Genomic DNA, 19,771 nt, shown 5'->3' with positions numbered 1-19,771 from the left:
TTTTCAAAGTTTTCCTTGAATTTTTTTGAGCAGTGTATGATGTTCTCATAGCGAGTTCCCAACTGTTAAAATGTTTTAATTCTCTTTCAGACCAGCAAGGGACAGTGAAGATGAAGACGATGATGATAAAAAGGGTAAAGGTTGTACTTTACAATATCAACATGCCTTATTGAGAGTCCTCACACAGTTCATTGCCGAATCTCCTGACATACCTGGACAGCTGAATTACCTGCTAGGATCTGATTGGCAGGCGGACATAACTGATCTAATTAGTGAATTTATCCAAATGGATGAACCAAAAGTTCTAAGAATTCAAGGTCAGATGCTGATTGGGCAGGAAGCTGGTATGACAACTTTACAGGTAAGAAGGGCTTTGGACAGCACTGAGTTATTCAACCATGTTTTATTATGGTTCTGCTGGTTTAGAAAAAAATTACCGTATTTATCGGCATATAACACGCACCCTAACTTTAAGAGGGAAGTTTCAGGAAAAAAACTTTCCATAGCCCCCTGCGTATAACACACAGGCACAGTTTACCCTCTATTTTCAGGGTAAAAAGGTGAGTGTTATACGCCAATAAATACAGTAATTGCTCTAGGTTAATAACTGAACTTTCAGTTTGCCTGTAATTTTTCTTTCCTTCAAGCTGGACAAAAATTCTGACTTCCTTTTTTGGAGAGAGAAATTCTACTCCTTTCCAACACACATACACTATGTTGTCAAAAGTATTGGGACGTTTGCCTTTACATGCACATGAACTTTACTGTAATCCCAGTCTTAGTCCGTAGGGTTCAATATTGAGTTGGCCCACACTTTGCAGCTATAACAGCTTTGTCTCTTATGGGAAGGCTGTCCACAAGGTAGAAGAAAATGAACAGCAGGGCGCTGAGGTCAGTTTTTAAAAATAACACTTCATTAAAATATGCAGCACACTTACATTAAATGAATGAACATAAGAGTTGCCTGAAGTAGGTTTGAAATGCGTCTTGGAAGTAATTTGCCCATTGGTATGGCCTTGTTCGAAGGCAAAGGAAAACCAAAGTTGATGGATCACAAACATGGGTGAAGGACAGGCTGATGGTATTGCATTACAATATTGAACAAAAGTTACAACCAAGGAAGGTGTCCCAGGTGGTTTAGAAGTGTTGTCTATGGGAATGTTTGACCATTCTTCCAGAAGTGCATTTGTGAGGTCAGTCACTGATGTTGGATGAGAATATAACAATATAACACCTTTGGGAGGAATTAGAGTGAAGACTGTGAGCCAGGCCTTTCCGTCCAAGATCCGAGCATGACCTCACAAATGTGCTTCTGGAAGAATGGTCAAACCTAGACACACTCCTAAACTCCACAAGGACAGCCTTCCCAGAAGAGTTGAAGCTGTTATGGCTGCAAAGGGTGGGCCAACTCAATATTGAACACTACGGGCTAAGATTAGGATGCAATTAAAGTTCTTGTGCGTGTAAAGGCAGGCATCCCAATACTTTTGGCAATATATTGTATGTTTTAGCTACCACCGCAATGAGCTACTGAGAGACAAGAGCCTGGCTGCACACTGGGCTTAGTGCAGACTTCATCTTTCAGAAGCACCCTCTAGTGGTCGGCAAGGAGCAGATTATTGTTGGTACTGTGAGGCCTCGTACACGCGACCGAGAAACTCGACGGGCGAAACACATCGTTTTGCTCGTCAAGTTCCTTGTTAGGCTGTCGAGGATCTCAGCGAGCCTAATTTCTCCATTGCCGTCGAGGAAAAAGAAGACATGCTCTCTTTTTGGCTCGACGAGATCCTCAACAGTTTCCTCGTCAAAAAGTGTACACACGACCGGTTTCCTCGACAAAAAAAAAAAAACAGCAAGTTTCTTGCTGGTTTTTGCCAAGAAACTCGGTCATGTGTACGAGGCCTAAGGCCCCGTACACACGACCAGTTTCCTCGGCAGAATTCAGCTTCCGACCGAGTTTCTGGCTGAATTCTGCCGAGGAAACTGGTCGTGTGTACACTTTCGGCCGAGGAAGCCGACGAGGAGCTCGACGAGGAAATAGAGAACATGTTCTCTATTTCCTCATTGTTCTATGGGAGCTCTCGTCCCGCCGAGCTCCTCGGCGGCTTCAGGGCTGAACTGGCCGAGGAACTCGATGTGTTTGGCACGTCGAGTTCCTCGGCCGTGTGTACGAGGCCTAAGAATTAAATACAAGCCAGGATGTTGGGGTAAGTGGTGCAGACTGGTTAGTAGAACTATGACCTCCAATTAAAAGAAATGTATACTGCAGCATTTAGAGTGGTGTTGAACCCCAAAAAAAAAATGTAATATATTGCAGTTTACCAATTATTAGATGCAGGGTCTGCATTCATTTTAACCTGTTGATCCTGTCAAGATCTGTCTGTTATTTATACATTTCATTTAATAAACAAATCTGTCTGGCAAAAGTGGCAGTTAGAGTGTTGGAACATACTTTTAACACTGACAGGGGTACTTAGAATGTTCAACTTTAATTAATTTATGTAAAACCTTTATCCCAAAAGGACAGAAAAAAGGCATTGCTGGAGGTTGGCTTTAGTTTGTTAGTCAAGTCTATCAAAATGTGCTACTTATTTAACATTACCCTACCCCCAGAATGAGAATGCTGCCATCCAAAGGTGTCTCTGTTGCTCCTTCATCCAGAGAGGAGACGCCCTAAGACTGGAAGTGTGTCAATTACCTAATCATTAAGTGAAAATAAAGGATAGAAATTATAAAAAATGAGACACATGAAGCCACTACATTTAAGGATTGGTAAACTGCAATATATATCATTTTTGTTTTTTAGTTTAATACCGCTATACTTATAAGTACAGTTTTCTTTTACTTCCTCTGGAAAGTCACGCAAATACCTATTGATCCTGCCAGTGAAGTCCACCTAATGCAGCTTCCTATGATGGCATGACAATGATGCTGCACTGCTCCTAAATTAAGAGCATTGTTGCCACTTTCATTTAGGCTGCACCTACTTGCAATACAATGGGATGAAAAAAAATGTAGAAGGCAGTGTGGGTATCAGCATTGTTACTGCTGATTTACAAGTGTGTAGCACGTCATTCCGCACCTGGCAACACTTAGTCCCACCCACTGCTATCTCAGTAGACAGCACTGCCTCTGTTTCTGAAACCCTCCCACTGTGAGCTGCAGTGTCTGAAAAGGGGGGGGGTTGAAACACTAATGAAGGAGGAATTGGTTTAGTCAGGAAGTTTTTATTTACTTAAAGAAGTTTGTGCATTACTTAGGCCTGGTACACACTACTAGTTTTTTTCTTTCAACCCAGCAGGGCTGAAGGAAAAAATCTCAAGAGGAGCCACTGTACTAACAAATCCAATGTTAGTACAGCGATCTCCCCTGTTGTGCTATTGTGTTATGACAGGTGGCATGCACCATTGGCTGAGAATGCTGATCGGGAGCAGTACAGTACAGTGCAAGTGGGCCAAATATTGTCCGGTTTCTATTGAACTTGTCAATGCCGCTAGACATTCGGCCTGTGTGTACTAGGCTTTAGTAATTTTATTTGGTACATGTTTTGACTGTCATACAGGATTCTGTAGCGATACTTTAACCACTTGCCTACCAGCCGCCATCGTCAGCTCTCCTGTGTGAATCGCCATACAGCGTCTCGCGCAGGCGGGAGTGTGCCCGCGGGCAGGCGGACTCAATGTCCGCCGGCCACCCATGATCACCTAATACAGAGGCAGAACAGAGATCTGTCTGTGTAAACAAGCGGATCCCCGTTCTGCCAGATGACATGACAGAGATCTACTGTTCCCAGTGATCAGGAACAGTGATCTTTGTCATGTCCCTGGCCAGCCAATCCCCCCTACAGTTAGAACACACCTAGGGAACACAGTTAACCCCTTCCCTGCCAGTGTCATTTTTACATTGATCAGTGCATTTTTATAACGCTGATCAATGCAATAATGTCACTGGTCCCCATAAGGTGTAATTTGGGGTCAGATTTGAAGTTCCCCCAAAAATCGCAGAATGCTGACATTACTAGTAAAAACAATAATAAATAAATAAAAGTCCCTAAATCTATCTCATGGCTTGTAGATGGGAAAACCAATCAATATACACCTACTGCAAAAAAAAATAACAGAAATATGTAGAAGAATATATATCGGCCTAAACTGAATAAATGTATTTTTTTATATATATATATATATATATTTTTTGGATATGTATTATAGCAAAAAGGTTTTTTTTTTCTTCAAAATTGTCACTCTTTGTTTGTTTATAGCGTAAAAAGTAAAAACCGCAGAGGTGATCAAATACCACCAAAAGAAAGCTCTATTTGTGGGAAAAAAAAGGACGTCAATTTTGTTCGGGTACAGCGGCGCACAACCACGCAATTTTCAGTTAAAGCAATACAGTGCCGTATCGCAAACAAGAGCCTGGTCATTAAGGGGGCAAATCCTTCCAGTCCTTAAGTGGTTAAGTAAAATGCAAAGTTCCATTGAGCTTTTGTGCAGCCTGCAGGACAATGATAGCTAAACGATCCGCACTGCAAGTGCAGTTATCATTTAATTGCTTTGCTTCTTATTTCTAAAACTGAACTAGCAGGGTGCTGATTGATTTATGACATTTAAAATGAGCAGATCCCTTTGGACTTCTAAATTATTTAAATGACTATATCTTTTTTCCCCAGATATATTAAGGTTTATTTATGAGGCCCTTTTCGTGTCCGGGGACATATCATTTGATTACATGGTATTCTACAACCTTAAAAATAATATGCTTCAGTATAAGTCTTTAAAAGAGCGAGTTTACTTGTTATACAAGAGAAATAAAAGTGTGCTTTTCCTTAGATCCTGTCCCCTCTTTCGGATGCCATCCTAGCCGAGAAGACGGTGATCGTCGTAGATGAGAAAGTGACAGTCACAGATTTAGGAATTCAAGTAGTGACAGGATTGTCACTATCTCTTCAGCTCAGCCCGGGGAGCAACAGAGCAATCTATGCAACTACCACAGCACACGAGCACTTTAATTCTCCAAAACAGGTATTCAGTTTTAGGATTTACCTTCCCAGACGAATGACGCAAATGTACATGTTAATGTTTCCCTGTGAGATTGGTTAATGTTACAACACTAGACTCTTGTTAAAATGAACCATGCAATGGGCCTCTCTGACACTGAAATGGTTAAATGCCCATTTAGTCTAGGGGGATAGGAATAAGTGGTAATACTTACCTTTCTCCCCACTCCTGCAGTCTTCCTCCCGGCTATGCAACCGGTCCAATGAGGCTCCTTCTCTTCTCTGTTTCTCTGGTTACTGGTCTCTGATATCATGACACAGTGGCATCACTAGGGTTGGTGTCACCTCATCTGGTGTGGTAAAACACTGTGGGGTGTGGTCACCCACCCCAATATTTTTTTTTTTTTACATTATTAGTCCAATTAACAACTACCAACTAGCAAATTTTGAATAACAATATCATATCAAAATAGAACTCAAAGTTAACATTTTTAAAGAATTACAGGCGGTCCCCTAGTTACAAACATCCGACTTACAAACGACTCCTACTTACAAACGGAGGGAGACAACATGAAGTGAGGGGAAATCTACCCCAGGATAGGAAATTCACTCCTGTAAAGCCCTGTACACACAATCGGTTTGTCTGATGAAAACAGACCGATGGTGTGTGGGCCCCATCGGTTTGTTTTCCATCGGTAAAAAAACTAGAACATGTTTTAAAAATTTCCTATGGATAAAAAAACGATCGTCTGTGTGGAAGTCCATCGGTCAAAAATCCATGCATGCTCAGAATCAAGTCGACGCATGCTCGGAAGCATTAAACTTAATTTTTCTCAGCACGTTATAGTGTTTTACATCACTGCGTTTGGACACGAACGGATTTTTGACCGATGGTGTACACACTGATGAAAGTCAGCTTCATCGGATATCCGACGAAAAAATCCATCGGATTAGATTCCATCAGATATCCGATTGTGTGTACGAGGCTTACGAGTTATCATGGGAAAAAGGTGTCTCCACTGATGCTTTATCACCAATTCTTGTTTCTACAACAGTCCAAAATTTTCAAAATACAATTGTCATTGGGACAGAAAGTGATGTGAAATCTTCTGAACAGGGGCACAGACAGCAAAACAAACATTACAGGGGGGATAACCCTTCCCTATGCTATCCAAGAAGCTTAATTTTTTTTTGTCTGGAGCTAAACGTAAAAAAAATGACCTGTTCCGACTTACCAACAGATTCAACTTAAATCGGAGGTTCACCCAAATAACATCTATATCAGACCAACTTCTTTATACTTCTAACATGTACAGTCCGCATTTTTTTTTTTACGCTGTACATACTGTATAATCTATATTTGCAATCTGAAGTAGGCGCGCTTCTATGCTGAGGAGGAATGTCCTCTGGGAGGTCACCCGGATGATTGACGTCCTTTCAGAAAAAGTTCCCCCCGGCCCATAAGTCCCCGCCCCCCGTATTGCGTAGGCGCGTCACGAGTCACAGCGTTTCCGAAAGAAGCCGAACATTCAGAGCTGCGAGTCGGCTCTATACGGCGCCTGCGCACCGACTAGGAGCCTGTAGAGCTGACTGCACAGGCGCCATATAGAGCGCCTGTATAGCGGTATGTATAGCGTAAAAAATAAAGTATAAAGAAGTTGGTCTGATAAAGATGTTATTTGGTTGAACCTCCGCTTTAAGAACAAACCTACAGACCCCATCTTGTTTGTAACCGCCTGTACTGTATGTGAGGAGTGACAGCAGGACAAAGCAGTAGACACTGGGCAGGCCAGCATATCGGCCTCTCTCCTGTCTAGCCTGCAGGGCGCTGGGCAGATTAGTTTTGGGCCGGCAGTGCCCGGTCACAGTGTGCACCCTAACTGGCCCGTGTAAATAATGTGGTCGGTGCCGGTGTCACCATCACAGTCGGATATCACTTCCTACTTGAAGGTGTCACCCCTCTGACAGGTTTCACCCAGGTCAACCCCCGCACCCCCACTTTCATGGCATACAATGCAGGACCAGTGAAGAGTGCCAGTTACCAGGGGGAACAATTAATAAGGTAAGTAATTGTGTTTATTCCAGACCCCCTAGACTAAATGACTATTTACCTTTATAGAGCTATTCGGCACTGCATGGTTAATTTTAATCTAATGGGGGAAGAGGGCGCTAGTAAAAAATACCTCTAATGGGGTGTTGAAAACGTGATCCCAAATGGTATATGTGGGAAATGTGTATATGATACACTCTAATGTCTAAACAATTATAACAAAAAATATCTCGATTTGACCATATGCAATCACTGTGCTAAAATAGCACACACACTGGTGACCTCAGTGAAAGTCCAAAAAAACACTATCCAAATAGTGCGTCTTATTGCGGTACTCAAAACCATATGCAAAATTAAATAAAACAGTCCATGTGTGCTTATTGACAAATCCAAACGATCATTGGAGCATGCAAAAACGGTTAATTTTAAAGCTCAACTTTAAAGGTAAAACATGAGGCTAATTCATCAACAAAGTAAAATTAGCAAACAATTTGCTACCCATAGCATTTAAAAGTTTTGTTTATCTTTAACATGAAATCTGAAATGTAATTGTTTGCTATGTGAAATAGCTCCAGTTTTGGCAAATCTGCCCTAATGTGTTTCAAGCATACTTTCAATGTTTTTTTTTTTTTTTTCCACTTAGATAAGTGATATAGAAATTACGGAGTTAAATGTCTCATCAACTAGGCAGTACTGCTGGTAGCAATTATTCACAGGTTACTGCACATTAATGTCCTTTTTACCATGTTATTGACAAGTATACTAGTACATAAGGGCAGTAGATGTTCGGGGGCTAGATTCAGATAGCCCGGCGTAATTTTCTGCGGGCGTAACGTATCTCAGATACGTTACGCCGCCGTAAACTTAGGGCGCAAGTTCCGTATTCATAAAGAACTTGCGCCCTAAGTTACGGCGGCAAAGCGTATGTGGTCCGGCGTAAACCCGCCTAATTCAAATGTGGATGATGTGGGCGTGTTTTATTTAAATTAAATGTGACCCCACGTATTTGACGTTTTTTACGAACGGCGTATGCGCCGTTCGTGAAAGAATCCCAGTGCGCATGCTTGAAATTACGCCGCAAATTGTCAATGCTTTAGACGTGAACGTAACTTACGTACAGCCCTATTCGCGAATGACTTACGCAAATGACGTAAAATTTTCAAAATTCGACGCGGGAACGACGTCCATACTTAACATAGGATACGCCTCATATAGCAGGGCTAACTATACGCCGGAAAAAGCCTAACGTAAACAATGTAAAAAAATGCGCCGGGCGGACGTACGTTTCTGAATAGGCGTATCTACCTAATTAGCATATTCCTCTCGTAAATCGACGGAAGCGCCACCTAGCGGTCAGCGTAAATTTGCAACTAAGATACAACGGCGTAAGAGACTTACGCCAGTCGGATCTTAGCCTAATTTCGGCGTATCTTGCTTTCTGAATACAGAAAGAAGACACGCCAGCGCAGCTTTGAATTTACGCGGCGTATCAATAGATACGCCGATGTAAATTCTTTCTGAATCTAGCCCCGGGTTTAAAAACACAATTGGGCCTAATGTGCAAAGCTCTTATAACACACTCAACAACTATCCAGAAATCAGATTTCACTGAATTCATTACAGTAAGCTGAATTTTGATTGGTTTCTTGACCTTTAAAGCCCAGCTCCTGGAAATCTAAAAATGTTAAAAGTGCTCATTTATTCTAGGGTAGCAAAAGCATTTTGCTTCTCAATCCTCCATTCCCCCAGCAAACGGCAACCATTAGTGGTGACTGTCCCTCTGATGACATCAGGACTTTAGACTGCTGAAACATGGGAAGAAGACAATGCAGGGACAGGTTTAGCAGCTTGGAGGAGTGGGGGATTAGGTAAGTAAATCTTTCCATGCCCCCTAGACCTAAATGAGCAGTTAATAGTTTTGAATATATAGTAAGCACACCACATAGCCAAACTGTTTTAGCAATACGTTTGTATTAGGCATATACATACAATTATACAACAGGTACAAATAACCAAGTATGCCATCTAACATCAATGTTAGATGTTGCATGTGTTAGATGACATACTTGGTTATCTGTACCTGTTGTATAATTGTATGGATATGCCTAATATAAACGTATTGCTAAAGCAGTTTGGTTATGTGATGTGTTTGCTCTATACAGTACCTTGAAAAAGTATTCATACCCTTTGACATTTTCCACATTTTGTCATGTTACAACCAAAAACGTAAATGTATTTTATTGGGATTTCATGTGATAGACCAACACAAAGTGGCACATAATTGTGAAGTGGAAGGAAAATGATAAATGTTTTTCCAAATTGTTTACAAATAAAATATCTGAAAAGTGTGGCGTGCATTTGTATTCAGCCCCCTTTACTCTGATACCCCTAATTAAAATCTAGTGGAACAATTGCCTTCAGTAGTCACCGAATTAGTAAATAGAGTCCACCTGTGTGTAATTTAATCTCAATATAAATACGGCTGTTCTGCAAAGCCCTCAGAGGTTTGTTAGAGAACCATAGTGAACAGCATCATGAAGACCAAGGAACACACCATACAGATCAGGGATAAAGTTTTGGAGAAGTTTAAAGCTGGGTTAGGGTATAAAAAATATCCCAAGCTTTATACATCTCACAGAGCACTGTTTAACCACTTGCTTACTGGGCACATAAACCCCCTTCGTTCCCAGGCGAAATTTCAGCTTCCGGCACTGCGTCGCTTTAACTGACAATTGCGCGGTCGTGCGACGTGACTCCCAAACAAAATTGCCGTCCTTTTTTCCCCACAAATAGAGCTTTCTTTTGGTGGTATTTGATCACCTCTGCGGTTTTTATTTTTTGCGCTATAAACAAAAAAAGAGCGACAATTTAAAAAAAATATATATATTTTTTTACTTGTTGCTATAATAAATATCCCAATTTTTTTTAAAAAAACTCTTTTTTTTCTCAATTAAGGCCGATACGTATTTTTCGACGTATTTTTGTAAAAAAAAAAAAAAATTTGCAATAAGCGACTGGTTTGCGCAAAAGTTATAGCGCCTACAAAATGGGGAACAGAATTATGATTTTTTTTATTATTTTTTTTTTTACTAGTAATGGCGGCGATCTGCGATTTTTATTGGGACTGGGATATCGGACACTTTTGACACAAATTTGGCGCCATTCACATTTATACAGCGATCAGTGCTATAAAAATGCACTAATTACTGTATAAATGTGACTGGCAGGGAAGGGGTTAACACTAGGGGGTGAGGAAGGGGTTAACTGTGTAGCCTGGGTGTGTTCTAACTGTGTGGGGGGAGGGGGGTGACTGGGGGAGGTGACCGATGCTGTGTCTCTATGTACAAGAGACACAGATCGGTCTCCTCTCTCCCCTGACAGCACGTGGAGCTCTGTGTTTACACACAGAGCTCCACGTCCCTGCTGTCACCTGCCGTGTCACCGACGATCGCGTGTACCCGGCGGACATCGCGGCCGCCAGGTACACGCATCGGATCTTCGGCGATGCGCCGGGACAGTTTTTACCCGCCGCGCGCCACCCAGTGGCGTGCGCGGGTAATGCACATAAAAGGCCGTGTTTAAACGGCCACTTGGCACTTGAGAGCCGCGCTGCGGACGTATTTTGTCTATAGCGCGGATCTCAAGTGGTTAATCCATCATCTGAAAATGGAAAGAGTATGGCACAACTGCAAACATACCAAGACATGGCCATTTACCTAAACTGACAAGCTGGGCAAGCAGAGCATTAATCAGAGAAGCAGCCAAGAGGCCCATGGAAACTCTGGAGGAGCTGCAGAGATCCACAGCTCAGATGGGAGAATCTGTCCACAGGACAACTATTAGTCATGCACTCCACAAATCTGCCCTTTATCCACTTCACTACTGGCACATAGTCATTTGACGTGCACAGAGGGGATCTCCCATCCTGGGTGGACGTCATATGACGTACTGGGCTTTGTGCTGTGATATCTGAATGATGCCTGCAGCTAACGGCATCATTCAGATATCATTCTTTCGTGTTGGCGATTCTGTGCACGATAAGAACGATCCCACCACTGCTTCTCCAGGGCTCTCCCTTGCCATCGGGAGCCCGGAGAAAGAATCGTCCGGTGCAGGCTAGGAAACATAGAGATGACTGGTGACTAGATGGTCACCAGTCATCTCTCTGACCGTCGGAGGCCCGGCGCGATGTGATGACGTCACGCCCCGGGTACACGGAAGTAAACAAAGCCGTAATTGCGGCTAGTAAGCATGAGATCGGTGAATTTTTTTTCGCGATCTCATGCTTTCCAGCCTGGAGGAGAGATGGGGGGTCTAATTGACCCCGCATCTCTCCATAAAGAGGACCTGTCACACACATTTCCTATTATAAGGGATGTTTACATTCATTGTAATAGAAATAAAAGTGAAAACAAATTTTTTTTATTTTTAAAAAGTGTAAAAAAAAAAAAAAAGTAAAAAAAAAAAATTAAAACGCCCCTGTCCCTGGTAGCTCGCGCGCAGAAGCGAACGCACACGTAAGTCCCGCCCACATATGTAAACGCCATTCAAACCACATATGTGAGGTATCGCCCCATGCGTTAGAGTGCCAGCAACAATTCTCACACTAGACCTCCTTTGTAAATCTAAACTGGTAACCTGTAATAAATTTCAATCGCCTATAGAGATTTTTAAGTACCGAAGTTTGGCGCCATTCCATGAGTGTGCGCAATTTTAAAAAGTGACATGTTAGGTATCTTTCAGATTTTACAAATAAATTGGGCTAACTTTACTGTTTTGTTATTTTTTAATTCATGAAACAATTGTTTTTCCCAAAAAAAAGGCGTTTGAAAAATTATTGCGCAAATACCGCGCAAGATAAAACATTGCAATGACCGTTGTTTTATTCCCTAGGGTGTCTGCTAAAAAAAACATATATAATGTTTGGGGGGCTCTGCGTAATTTTCTAGCAAAAGAATGATGATTTGTACATGTAGGAGAGAAGTGCCAGAATAGGCCCGATATGGAAGTGGGTATAAAAGCCCTGTATTGAAGGGGTTAAGGAAGAGTGGCAAGAAGAAAACCATTGTTGAAAAGAAGCCATAAGAAGTCACATTTGCAGTTTGCGAGAAGTCATGTGGGGGACACAGTAAACATGTGGAAGAAGGTGCTCTGGTCAGATGAGACCAAAATTGTACTTTTTGGCCTAAAAGCAAAACGATGTGTGTGGTGGAAAACTAACACTGGACATCACCCTGAACAGACCACTCCCACCGTGACTCATGCAAAGAAGAATGGGCAAAAATGTCAGTCTCTCTAGATGTACAAAGCTGGTAGAGACATCCCCAAAAAGACTTGCAGCTGTAATTGCAGTGAAAGGTGGTTCTACAAAGTATTGACTCAGAGGGGCTGAATACAAATGCACACCACACTTTTCACATATTTATTTGTAAAAAAAAAAAAACATTTATAATTTTCCTTCCACTTTAATTATGTGCCACTTTGTGTTGGTCTATCACATAAAATCCAAATAAAATCCAATTAAGTTTTTGGTTGTAACATGACAAAATGTGGAAAATGTCAAAGTGTATGAACACTTTTTCAAGGCACTGTACACTATATTGTCATATGCTATATGCTTTAATAGCATCCTAGTCTTAGTCATAGGGTTCAACATTGAGTTGGCCCACCCTTTGCAGCTATAACAACTTCAACTCTTCTGGGAAGGCTGTCCACAAGGTTTAGGAGTGTGTCTATGGGAATGTTTGACCATTCTTCCAGAAGCACATTTGTGAGGTCAGGCACTAGTGTTGGATGAGAAGGCCTGGCTTGCAGTTTTCACTCTAATTCATCCCAAATGTGTTCTATTGGGTTGGGATCAGGACTCTTGCTTTGTGCACTGGTCCAAATCAGTTGGTGAAGGGGGGATTATGGTGTGGGGTTGTTTCTCAGGGGTTGGGCTTGGCCCCTTAGTTCCAGTGAAGGGAACTCTCAGCATACCAAGACATTTTGGACAATTTCATGCTCCCAACTTTGTGGGAACAGTTTGGGGATAGCCCCTTTCCTGTTCCAACATGACTGTGCACCAGTGCACAAAGCAAGGTCCATAAAGGATAAGTGCATTTGGGGGAGAGGAACTTGATTTGCCTGCACAGCGTCCTGACCTCAACCCAATAGAACACCTTTGGGATAAATTAGAGTGAAAACTTGCGAGTCAGGCCTTCTCATCTAACATCAATGCCTGATCTCACAAATGCCCTTCTGGAAGAATGGTCAAACATTCTCATAGACACTCCTAAACCTTGTGGACAGCCTTCCCAGAAGACTTGAAGCTGTTATAGCTGCAAAGGGTGGGCCAACTCAATATTGAAGGCTACGGACCAAGACTGGGATGCCATTAAAGTTCATGTGGGTGTAAAGGCAGGTGTCCCAATACTTTTGACAATATAGTGTATATTCAGAACTATTGTTCTAACAGATTGATACACTGTGGAAAAGTTTAAGCACCCTAAATAATAATATATTGTTGGCCGCTGAATGGTGTAGTTATGAGTGGTCTGCAGACCTTTATTGCTAACTAAATGAGCAGTTAACCCATGCAGTGCAGGCACATACCTGCTGTAAGGGAGAATTTCTGAGTTTCCTGGAGTTCAGCTGTACCAGATTTGCTTTTTCTTGCCTTACTGAAAATCCATGTGTGATCTCCAAATGACTGCTGTGTGCTGCACTAAGGAGATGCCTGTGTATCCCCTCTGTCACTAATGATTCTTCACTTTACTTGAGGCAGTTACCTGATTGAAGTAATGGAAGATCTGGCTGGATGATATATAACTCTACATTTCACATTAACACAATTTCTGTAAAGGTGCACATTCACTTAGTTCACCAACATTTCCCTAAAGGAATACATCAGATCTACCTCTGGCCACAATATACCGGTATGTGAAGAAGCCAGACCTCCCTGTACCCAGAGGGGCTATCCATATACAAGTATGAGCAATGGGGGGAACTGATGCGCAAACCACACTAGAATAGGAATAACTAACAATTACTTACATTCACCATATAATAATATAGTGAAAAATAGGGGGTAAACAACTAAGGCAGCGTCCACAACTGGTTAATGTTCCCCCCATTTTTCATATCTATATACAATATACCAAGGTGACATTGTGGGGATAGACGTCTCTTTATAATAAGGTTGTACCAATTTATGTGGGTCATCCTGCATTTTTCTTGTGTCCTCCGGGGTGGATTGCTTCGCTGGCCCGGCTTCCTGGCCACTTACCTGATACAGCATCCACGTTTTGTGACATATTCCATATACATTGTTTAATAAATGATGTGCCTATGTATGGCGTTGCTTTCCCCCAGGTGTTGTCGGCTCTTCATCGGATAGATTGATAGCAGCGCAGCCATTGGCTCCCTCTGCTGACAATCAAATCCAATGACGCAGGGCCGAGTCATACAATTGGCGGCTATGGACGCCGATTGTATGGCACGGGAGCGCGCCAACAACAAACCCCCTAAGGAGAGAGCTTCCCAGAGGGGGTTAGCTCTTGTGGGGAAGAACTGCGAGAGCTGCTGTGGGACCCCAGAAGAGGACGATCAGGACCACTCTGTGCAAAACGAACTGCACAGCAGAGGTAAGTATGACATGTTTGTTTTTTTTTGTTTTGTTTTTTAAATAGCTGAACCTTTACAACCCCTTTAAAATGGCTAAACCATAGTGAATGTAATTTCACATTATAACAATAATCCAGACACTAACAGATTAATTGGAAACATGCAGTATTATTATTTTGTGGACTGCTTCTTGTGCAATCGCACCTTTTATGGGACAGATACCCTTAAAGGTGCATTCTCTGTATATTCCAATGTAATATCATTTTTTTTAAATGATGTAAATGAAGAGTGCATTCCAAAGAAGGGAAACCGGAACCTAAAGTTGCAAGAATGTCAAGTGAACACATTGGGAAAATCTCCCCAATTGGGATAATTAAGCAAAAAAAAAAACAGCAGTTTTAACCCTTTCCTCATTTATCAAGAACTAAAAGTGTTCCACTTAAAATATAGACGTGAAGTTAAAATGGGAGCAAATGTAGAAAAATTCATCATTATATGAGGGTTACATACAGAATGCCAGTAATCAGAAAACAATATATATTTTTTTTTAATTAAAACAGTCTAGAAATATGTAATTCTTTTAAATTTAAATATACAACTGCCATAATTTAAGTTATCTTTTAATAATGTATTCTGACAGTCACTTTATTATTCCGCTGCTAAATTTTAATCCATTTCGCCCTGGGGACCCATTGTCTTTATAGAACCACGGAGAAAGAAAACACATTTTATTGCCAGGAATCTTAAACTAGTGTTTTTATGTGTAAGAAATGAATGTGTGCCCTTCACCTCCTCGTTTACACTTTATTATAGTATAAAATGTCTTTTTATGCTGTTTGCTGAGCTAACTTTTTCTTTGGTTTTGCATACAGGAAGTAGAGATCAGTTGCTGGATCCAGTTTAGCGATGGTACAGTGACTCCTTTAGATTTTTACGATCCTAAAGACTTTTCATTAAGTGTGACATCATTGGATGAAAAGGTTTTCACTGTTTCTCAAGATGCCAAATCAAAATGGCCAATTTTCTCAGCCATTGCAGAAGGCCAGGGAGCGCTGGTCAAGGTGGAACTCATGATAAGTGAGTTTTGTCAAAAGTCAAAACGAAAGAGCATCCTCACTGTTGGATTTGGACACATAAAAGTCAAATTTGGGCAGGACGCTAAAAATGACAGCAGAAATGTACATTATAGGGATCGCTTTGAAACCCACTACATTGGCAGAAGACAGAAGATTTCACTAGAAGGTTTGAGACCAGATGGTGCATATTTTGGCACTCCGTCAATAGAAAGAGATGTTATGGTCATGAACAGGGCTACAACTGACAGAACTCAATTTAACAAAAAAAGAGAACGGGATAGCCTTTTGGATGACGATAGTCAACTCACCAACATCCCCATGGATTTTACCAGTTTTCCTGTACAGGTTGATGTACCAAGTAATAATGGTGATACAGAAGAAAATGATCTCGTGCACAATTCACGAGGTCTGAGTGATCTGGAAATTGGAATGTATGCATTGTTGGGTGTCTTCTGCCTGGCCATACTTGTATTCCTTATAAATTGTGTGACATTTGCATTGAAGTATAGGCACAAACAGGTCCCAGTAGATGAGCAAGAAACAATGACTCATGCACACGACTGGGTTGGTCTTACAAATCGGACAGAGATTTTGGAAAACAATATTAACTTTCCTTTGCAGCCAGAAGAGTGCATAACGGCAGTAGACAGAGGAGTTAATGTTACAGAAAGCAAATACCTTCTTACTTCAAACCCACCCAAAACTGTTAATGGACAGACATATAGATCTGCAGAGACTTCATTCAATGAAGTGAAGGAACAAAGGGGGGAGTCTGCTGCCTCGCCTACCTCCAAAAGGAAACGTGTAAAATTTACCACGTTTAGCAATATCCCTATTGAAGATGGATGCCCTAACATCAACCCCATGTTAGTGAACAATGAGGATGATATAAAATGGGTGTGCCAAGACTTAGACATGGGAGATTGCAAAGAGCTTAGAAACTATATGGAAAGGTTACATGAAAATGTATGAACACAGACAAGACTATTAAGGTGAAAACTTACTTGGAGCCCTTAAAATACTGCTTTTTTCAACCACTATCTTGCTCCACAGTTACTATATAAGATGAAATGATGGATTCATGCACAAACGTTTTTTATATAGACTTGTACAGGGTAGAAAACATCTAATGTAATGCAAATGCTGGTTAAAATAAACAGTTATGTATTGTATGTAATGTGTCACGCATATAGTGGATATAGCAATGATTATAAATAATGGGGAGCATACTACTTAATACTTACATAAAGAGAGAATGCAAAAGAATGCAGAGGCAACCAGATTCCCTACATTGTACATTTAGGCTTGTTAAGTACATGAGAAGTGCATTGATTATGTGCAAAACGCGATAACCAAAATTAGCCAATCAGAATTCATCCTCATTGATCTGGCTACAGTAAATGGAAAACGTAATGAATGCTGTGATTTACTGTATGTTGCCCATAGCCATTTGCACTGCCTAATTACATAATGTTAAGTGTATATTCATTAGTTCTTGGACAGAAGGCATGATTAAAACACAGAGTATTACCTATCAGGAAGAAAAATTACCATTTAATCTGTGACTGTATATTAGGGATTGCATACAAGAAGGTTCTCACCCACCCCCAGTATTGCTACCTCTTTCCTATACGCAGAAGAAAGAATGCATTGATTCATCAGGACCAACATCACTGCATTCTCACATACACTGTCAGGACATAATGCATTGACCTGGACCTGCATGTCTGCCTGTCTTTCTTTGGTATATAAAGAAGTTTTGCAGAGAAGTGAAGTTTAACATCAAAGAAAGGACAAGCAGCCCCAGAAATTCTCTTTCAATAAAAAGGGATGTGTTTGTAAACCTAGGGGAGAATCTTTTACAGAAGGTAAATTATCTTCATAAAAATTCAAGGTTCACTAAATGTAGTATCTGAAAAGAGAATATAATTTGTATCCATGTACATGACTTGTTATTTATGTTTTCCGTTAAAATGATGAAGATCATGAAACGTTCTGTACCCAAATTTTGTGTTATTTTTCAGAATTTTCAGTACTAATGTCACATGTGAAGAAGGGAATGGCAGTGCTTTCTAGGAAAGGACAGGAGACTCCAGTACAGTTCAGAACACCTGCTTCCCTATAATTTACCTGCTCTATTCTGATGGCCTACATGATAGCCGGCGAAAGCATTTTTTTTTTTGCAATAAGCAAACGGGAAAAATATAAAATTGTTAATATGTACACCTGCACAGGTCTTGGAATGAAAGAAACCTGCATACACCAAATAATGACTGGTTCACATTAACCTGCCTGGCGGTGTTCCCGAGACTGACTCGGGGTTAGATTTTCCTGCTACGATCGGTAACCCCGAGTCAGTCTCGGCTTGCCTCGCTAGATCCACAGGCACTTTTTACTTACCTTGTCCCTGGATCCAGCGATGCCACCGCGCTGTGTGAGCGAGCGGGACCTCGCTCGATTCACATAGTGCCTCCGTGTGACGCTGATCTCCGTTCCCTGCGACGTTACGACGCACGGGGACGGAGAACGGCGCCAAATTCAAAAACGTAAACAAACACCTTACATACAGTATACTGTAATCTTATAGATTACAGTACTGTATGTAAAAAAAACACACCCCCCCCTGTCCCTAGTGGTCTGTCCTGTGTCATGCATGTCATTTTATATAATAAAAACGTTTCTTTCTCCCTGCAAACTGTAGATTGTCCATAGCAACCAAAAGTGTCCCTTTATGTCAAAAATAGTTTTAGATCAGCTAAAAAACAGCGATAATAAATTATAATCACTTGCAGAATTGTGCGATAGCGATTTGTGGGGAAATTCGTCATAAAAAAAAAAAAATAATGACAGCAACAATTCTGCAACTGAGCAAATTTCAGTGATTTTAATTTGATTACATTATTGAATAATTTTTATTATAATTATATTATTATTTGTTATAATTATTTATAATTATTTATTATATTATAATTTATAATTTTGTTTTTAAAAAAATGTCATACCCGGGATGCCTATTAGAATCTTGTTTGGTCAGATTTAAGTGAGTTATTTCTAAAAATTACAGACCTACAATATAAAACGCCAAATTTCCTTGCAAATAATGGTACCGCTTTCAGCATGTTTTTTCTGAAAGAATCATACCGCCAGGGAGGTTAAAATATATTTAAAAGCATTAACAAAGACTCATTGGTTTCTAGGAACAACAGAAATAGCCTGCCTTTCCAGTGACTTCCGATATAATAGCTAAGCCTCACAGAGTTCTGAATTACAAAAAGAACCCTTTCTTGAAAAATTCAGGTCCCCATCATTTCATAGAATAGAATCATGATTACAGCTTATTTTACATTCTCGATAACTGTAGTTACTTAAAGCAGAACTAAAGGCACTATTCTCACCTCCAATCTAATGGTCTGAAGTCTGCAAGTGGTCCCTCCAGTGAGGCCTCGTACACACGGCCGAGGAACTCGACGTGCCAAACACATCGAGTTCCTCGGCCAGTTCAGCCCTGAAGCCGCCGAGGAGCTCGGCGGGACGAGAGCTCCCATAGAACAACGAGGAAATAGAGAACATGTTAATTAATTAATTTGGGCTGAAACTCTATGTGGTTTGGAAGACTTCTGAAACAAAACTAAATTCTGTTGTTTTTTAACACGCATAGTTGACCTTTTTTGAGAAAGCCTATACTGAAGGTGAGCAGACACCTTTTGGGGCGTCTGCATTGGGAGCACAGTTATTTACATATTTTGGAAGATATTCTGGATCGAATGAACTGAACACAATTTTTTACCACAGATTGGTGCGCACATCGATGTTGTTTTTCAAGAAAGAATGACACAAACCAAACTTTATTTACAATTTAAAGCATTGACTCATCACTTTAATGTATGTTATATCATGTTTTGTTTGATGTATTACTGTAATGTTTTGAATTTGATCACGTATCAAGTTATTAAGCACAGCACATTTATTATACTATTATTAAGTTATTTTTTTCACTAAGTGTCAGAAGCTAGAAAATATTAAGGCTTGGTTCACACTATCTGT

At 40.8% G+C, this 19,771-nt stretch overlaps 1 protein-coding gene across 1 annotated transcript in view; it reads left to right on the top strand.

Moving 5' to 3' along the window:
* The window catches only part of TMEM132D (transmembrane protein 132D), a 1,355,124-nt gene extending 1,337,359 nt beyond the window's left edge, over nucleotides 1-17,765 (top strand). The window contains exons 7-9 of the mRNA XM_040347385.1: nucleotides 91-361; nucleotides 4,830-5,021; nucleotides 15,524-17,765. Of these exons, the coding sequence (XP_040203319.1) occupies nucleotides 91-361; nucleotides 4,830-5,021; nucleotides 15,524-16,699 (1,639 nt within the window). The 3' untranslated portion in view covers nucleotides 16,700-17,765. The remainder of the gene's footprint in view (nucleotides 1-90; nucleotides 362-4,829; nucleotides 5,022-15,523) is intronic.
* Nucleotides 17,766-19,771: the final 2,006 nt, after the last annotated feature.

This window comes from Rana temporaria, chromosome 1 (genome assembly GCF_905171775.1).
Source record: "Rana temporaria chromosome 1, aRanTem1.1, whole genome shotgun sequence".
NCBI lineage: Eukaryota > Metazoa > Chordata > Amphibia > Anura > Ranidae > Rana > Rana temporaria.
Note: the sequence above shows the minus strand (reverse complement) of the source record. Positions and strands in the feature narration are given on the sequence as shown.